The sequence below is a fragment of the Cynocephalus volans genome, chromosome 1 (genome assembly GCF_027409185.1).
Source record: "Cynocephalus volans isolate mCynVol1 chromosome 1, mCynVol1.pri, whole genome shotgun sequence".
Taxonomy (NCBI): Eukaryota; Metazoa; Chordata; class Mammalia; order Dermoptera; family Cynocephalidae; genus Cynocephalus; species Cynocephalus volans.
This window is the reverse complement of record NC_084460.1, coordinates 84,354,152-84,360,766: the sequence shown is the minus strand read 5'-3', so window position 1 is coordinate 84,360,766 and position 6,615 is coordinate 84,354,152. Positions and strand designations below refer to the sequence as shown.

Below are 6,615 nucleotides of genomic sequence, written 5' to 3'. Positions count from 1 at the left end.
AATTTGAGATAAATTAAACCTTTACTAACATCATTCTAGTAGTGGTAGTGAAAACTGACTTTTTAACTTTTTACTTTCTTATACCTAAATATAAATGATAAAACCAGCTCTATAATCAATCTTGATAAGTGTAAAAGAATACATAGCCAATACAAAAATAATTGAGAAAGCAAAATCAGCATGTGAGCTTTAAAAATTAGTATGTTGTAAAGCACAGACTTTTATAGAATATCTAACAATTTACTCACATTGGTGAAAATCAGTTTTATTCTTAAATTAGGAACAATATAAAGTTAGCACTTCCGAGAACATTCAGATATCAGAAGAAAGTTACAAAGTACAGTATTGATTTAACAACAAGAGATTGGTCTTACGTGTATTACCCAGCACCATTACTTTCTCTGTTAAAACAACCCACACCAAACAAATCAAATGCATGGCTATTTATTTTTTGTTGATTTTCACAGGTGATCCTTTGACGTTGAGTTTGTCCACAAAAATGTTTGATTTTCTTCCACTTTCAATAGCTGGACTTTGGTGAGATTTCTCCCTGAGAAATATAGATATGAACATTAATATAATTTCTTTTTTTTTTTTTTTTGTCTTGTTCGTGACTGGTAAAGGGATCGCAACCCTTGGCTTGGTGTTGCCTTAATATAATTTCTTAAAAATGGTCAGTGATTTATAAATCAGTACAAACATGTTAAAAACTACTGTAGTTTAAGAGTTTTATCTGAAAAGTTCCTTAATAGTTCTGAAAAACGTGAAGCAGACTATTTCACTGAACATTTAAGACAGCAACAGCTGAAATAGATTTACCTGAAATAGATTTAACTGTTTAGTTTAAACCATGCTGCCCAATATGGTAGCCACTAGCCACATTTATATTTAAATTAATTAAAATAAAATAAAATAATTCAGTTCCTCAGTTGTACCAGCTACATTTCAAATGTGATTCAATAGCCACATGTGGTTAGTGGCAATCATATTGGACAGCACAGATACATAACATTTCATCACTGCAGAAAATCATTCAGAAAATGCTATTGAACAGTGCTATTTAAGAGAAAATGCCACTCTTAGGGCCATAGATTTATAGGTCATCCATAAAGAGCATGCTTTCTCTATCCAGAACCTAAATTTCATATTCAAACTTAGCACTGTTAGGTTTTTAATTAATACATTTTACAAAGTGAGACATATTATCTAAAATTAATATGGGAAGAAGTTTTAAAGCCATTTAATACAAAATATTATGGCTCTAAATTCTTAAACAAGTATTTTAAAAGAAAGGATGCTAGCACATGAAATTCTGCTCAAGGCTTCTGGTTTACTTGATACCCACTTGTCCACCGCTGGTTCTGTGAAGCCTTCCACCTTCTGCAGCAATTCTCCACTCTCTTATGGCCTAGAACAGATTTCTGTTTTAAGGCCTGGTGAGGCCTCTCTTTTGAGTGTAATTTTAATAGGAATTAGGTACTTTCAATTTTTTCTCCCAGAGAACCAAATTAAATTGTAACTCTATAATATGTACTAAATGTATAAAAATCTCTATAACCTTTAGTATGTAGTTTCAACACATTTATTTTTCACAGCCATTCCAAAAGATAAGTCCAAGGAATGCTAAAGTTTTTGTAAAATTCTTCCAAAATATTTAATACACATGAAATGTGGTATTTCACACACTGTTACATATTATACAAGTTTCTAAAAATTCATTTACTATTACATGCCGAATTTTGACCTGTTACAGAAGTTATTAAATCTTCTAAACACTGCCCCTTTCCCCTTATCATACTCTAGATACAACATCTTTACCTGGTGTGGAATGTATGACTTCTATATCCAGATTAGAATCTGTTTCACAGGAATAACTAGAATATAGTTTAGGTATATCAGTTTTCCTTAGGAGGATGATTTTGGCCTCTATCTTCTGAAGCATAATTTGCTAATAATTTACTATCCATACATCCAAAATATTACTGGATAAATTAGATACAAATTTAAATTTATGTAAAATATGCAGATTTAATGTAAAATTATTACATCTTTCCCAAAAGATAGAGGATATAACTTGGATGTTCATCAAAACTTCCTGATAAAAGAGGTAAAATTACATAACTTTTCTTCTAATTCTTCTTTAAAAAAAAAAAAGCACAATTTATGTTTGAAATAACTTTTACCTTCTTTTAAGTTCCCGGGATCCTGAATTCTCATGACCAACACTTCTCATTCTATTGTTTTCTAGATTCCGCCATCGTCCCCCTGGTTTGTACTTCAAAACCTCATTTTGCCACTCATCATCAAAAGCATGTGCATCACCTACATTAAATATCAAAATAAAGGGAATAAGTATTAAGGTATCAACTGTAGTAACTGCATTGCTCCCCACACACTTCATGCTAGCCTGGTGTTTTTATCAGCCTAACCTCAAGATAGAGGCAGGAAGCTCCTTCAAATATAAAGGTCTTTGACTAGGGTAATATTTCCTTTCCTGTTTGTTCATCTCCTATTCGTACTGATGATCTGGTTATTGATAATCCGTTTTTTTCACTCATCTGCCCAGATATCATATTATTTTATCGAAAGGACTGGTTGACCCAATTACACTGACTTATAGTCTTTTTTCCTGGGTCATCTTGCAGTTACCATGCTGTTCCTATAAACTTGGACACTCCTTCTGTGACTAGCACTTATATTTACCTTACCATCTTCCTATGCAACTTGACACCCTACAAGCTCCTGTTGTCAATTTCCTAAGTCGGATTACTCAACTTGACTGTCAGTTTATGTTGTCATGAAGAAGGTAATTTAACTTCCATAAAAACAATAGGTACGTGATAGTACTTGTTCTTTCAGATTGCCTTTATAATCATGTGTTCCTTCAATTAATTTTTATTTGACATGTTAATTATTGTGAAGTACTCAGTATAAATTTAAATATGATAGAATTACAAAGGTTACAATTTAGAAAAGGTCAAGATATCATGGTTTCCATCTTATTGCACAAGAATAATTTTACCAAACTTCATACTTGACAGAATTTCTTTTTCTAAAACAATATAATAATTTAAAACTTTTATTATCATAAAACATTATCCAAAATACTTTCTGAAAACAGGAGATGGATTTTAATATAATTTCATTACTAAATTAATAAAATTAATACATAAAATTTAATTAAAATACAAAAGTTTAATTATTAATTAGTATTGATTAAAATAAAATTAATAAAATTTAATTAAATTTATTGATTAAATTTGTTAATACATTTTAATATTTTAAAAACTATAATGAGAAGGCTTTGGGCACTGGAAAGGCTTAAATATATTGAAAAATAAAATTTGGAAAATGGAAAAATTTACTTGAGATAGATATATAAGTATATCTATATATGTATGATTATTATCTAACCAGAAATTAAAATCTTATCTATATAGCCTCAGTGCCCAATACAATACAGAATGGTTTAAATAAACTAGGGCCTATTCACAACTTTTAGTTAACCACTTAGAATGTTTTTGAAAAATAACATCATAGGTGACTGTTTACAATTATACTGGTGAGTTAAAATATGCATGATATAAACTATACAGATAGTAAAATACTAATTTGAAAAAAGTATGTGTGTTTATATATACATAAAATTATTAGGAAGAAATACACTAAAACATTATTAATAGTAGTTAGTTTGGGTTGGGATTGTAAATGATTTTTATTTTCTTTATACTTTTCAAATGTACTTCTTTGATAATCAGAAAAAAAATTTAAAAACTCATTTTGCTTATGATTATACTACTATATAACAATTCAAAAGATTCCATTTTCTAAACATTAAACAAAACAAATAAATGACACTCCAAATTGCCAAAAATCACTGTAAAAAAAAGATGTATTATGAAATGATGAACTATGATGTTATTACTTTGACAAGGTATTGCCTACACATATAATTCATAATCTACCTTATAAATGTTTCTACAAAAAATATTAATCAAGTTCTGCAAGTATAGATGCTATTTTAACATTACAACAACAAACACTATTTTTTGTGATAACTTACTTTCATTCATATTTATGAACTCTTGATCAACCTCTTCATCTCCAGTTTTCTTGTTCTTTGACTTTTTAATGACATGAGCTCGGTCACGGATATGGTGACCAACAGCCATTTTTTCTACTCCACTGTCAGAATCTCTCATTGCTCTCCTGGTTTCCTTTATCTGTAAAAATAAATAAAATTATTTAGTTATTATTTAGATATGTATATAATGGATTTAGTTATAAATTTCTCAGGGCCTATTTACCTATTGAGGTAAGGCCATAGATCTACAGCTCTAAAAATAATGGGTACTGAGTTCCAGTATCATCATGCAGCAAAATTGTGGTAACAAATAGGTCTTTGCTATTTCCTGAACGATTTAAAATGAAAATTTCTACAATAAATAGAACCAATTTGATTCAGTCTTTTTCCAGATTGTAATCAAATATTAAAACAAAGAAAAACTTAAGTATTAAAAAAACTCAATGCCTTCGACACTATCTTTGACAAAATAATAGATTGAAGTTCATGCTGGAACTCCTGCAAGTAAAGGCAACTAATTATCCACCAGTCATGTTGACAGGCTTGAATCTCATGGTTCCCACCTATCGAATCTATGGAAGTGTTATTAGAATATTTATGATGACCAAATCTTTATGATAGGCAAATATTAACATGATTTGTTGTGCGACATCTACAATTATATTCTGTTTGTGTTTAAGACTTTGTCACTTTCAGCAATTTAAAATTAAAATGTCTGAGATGAATTAGCCAAAATATGGCAAGAGCATAATTAAAAGATTCATCTCTATATGTAAGAACTAAAAATTGAACTACCTCACACTCATTAGACTGGCAAACCTAAAATTTTACTATAGGTACTAACAAGGAAGTGGAGAAATGGGAACTCCCATACCACAGTTTGTGGAAGCCAACAGTTTCAATCAGTGTGAGGTAAACTTGGTAATTTCTAGGTAAAGATGAAAGTATTCACACCCTACAACCTAGTAATAATACCATTTCTAGATCCTTCGCACGAGACATAATTTAAATAAATATGCTATGCCCTGAAACCTGTAATACTTTCATAAGGATGAATTAGTGAAAAATTATAAAAATTATTTAGATACCTAAATATCTTTCAATAGAAAAATGGATTAAAAATTGTGGTTTATTCATATTTTGGATACTACAAAGAAGTTATAATAAAGAAGGCCAGCTGTTGAGGACACATGCAATATGATACCATTTAAATCAAGTTTAGAAATCTGCAAAAGTAATCCATTATATTTTTATGATCCATATATAAGTAATAAAATTGTAAAAACACACATGAGAATGATTAACTCCAGATTTTGGAAAATGGTTATCTTTGAAGAAGGAGAAAGAGAAAAGGGACCTCAGAGAAGTGCATTGGAAGCTTTAACTGCATCTGTGACATTTTGCTTAAAAAGAAAACAAAACAAGAGACAACTTGAAACAAATAAAGAAAAATGTTATGATTTGACTAAGCTGGGTGGCAGGAATATGGGTATTCATTCGCTATATCCTTCAATACACTTGAAATATTTTACAAGTTAAAAATTCATTACTCCAAATATAAACTAAAAGTAGATACTTATTTCATAAACCAAAGTTTCTTTTAGTGTCTGTTTACCTTGTCAATATATAAAGTTAACATAGATCAATAGATATTTACATGAAAAAAGGCGTCCTCATGGGGAGACAAAAAAAATGCCATGTAAATACAGTTGAGCTTTAATGGTTTTCTAAGTGACAACAGCCAATTTTAATAACAGGCAATCTATTGTCCCACAACTTAGGCTTTAAGAATGCTTAGAAAATACTTACTCCTCCTGGAGCCCTACGGGTTTGAGTTGAGGCCTGAAAAACCTTTGGTGGTTCATCCCCTACTTTGGAATAAGTCATAACTGAAGAGGAACAAAATGAATGTCCATCTGGATCCATTGAAAGTTGACCCTAGAGGTAAACAGAAATTGTAAATTCAGAGTCTAGTCAAATACAGAGAATTAATGCTAGAGGGTTCAAATAGGTAACAACATTAGCTATAAAAGTTCTACTAAGGATACCATGCTACCAATATGGTATATCCAAATAGCACCCCTAGGGAGGTCCTAACATCTTTCCACTTTAAGTACCAATTCCCACTCTCCCTGTAAAGAATGATAACAAGTGATTCATTCAGAGATCCTTGTGGCTTGGATTTAAATAAAGATGCTATGCTCTGAAACCTGTGATCCTTCTGTAGTCAGTGGTTGACCCTTGTGTGCAATCTTGCCAACACTGAGCCAATTAGCCATACACCAAGAAGTTTCATACCTCTTGTGGGTACCAGATTGCTTTCTAAAATTATTAATCATTATTAGGAAACAGGATCTGGAAATTCTGAAATGATCCATACAATCCAAACTGGATGACCAGGATGAGATGGGTCTTTCTTCTTCAGATCAAATCAACTTATTGTTTTTGATGTTAATATTATGAGTAGAAAAGAAGAATATTAGCACTAATTTATAAGTATGTGGACTATATGGATCTAATCCGGTACCTAA

The 6,615-nt window shown here is 30.6% G+C and overlaps 1 protein-coding gene across 4 annotated transcripts in view; it reads right to left on the bottom strand.

The window, feature by feature from the left end:
• Positions 1–249: 249 nt before the first annotated feature.
• MLF1 (myeloid leukemia factor 1) overlaps positions 250–6,615 on the bottom strand; it is a 33,200-nt gene continuing 26,834 nt past the window's right edge. For 3 of the 4 annotated variants that reach the window (XM_063098334.1, XM_063098325.1, XM_063098330.1), the window contains 4 exons: positions 5,894–6,022; positions 4,064–4,223; positions 2,184–2,322; positions 250–550 (listed from right to left, as the gene is read on the bottom strand). In XM_063098334.1, the coding sequence (XP_062954404.1) occupies positions 445–550; positions 2,184–2,322; positions 4,064–4,223; positions 5,894–6,022 (534 nt within the window). In that variant the 3' untranslated portion in view covers positions 250–444. The remainder of the gene's footprint in view (positions 551–2,183; positions 2,323–4,063; positions 4,224–5,893; positions 6,023–6,615) is intronic. The other variant, XM_063098340.1, reaches the window with a different exon arrangement.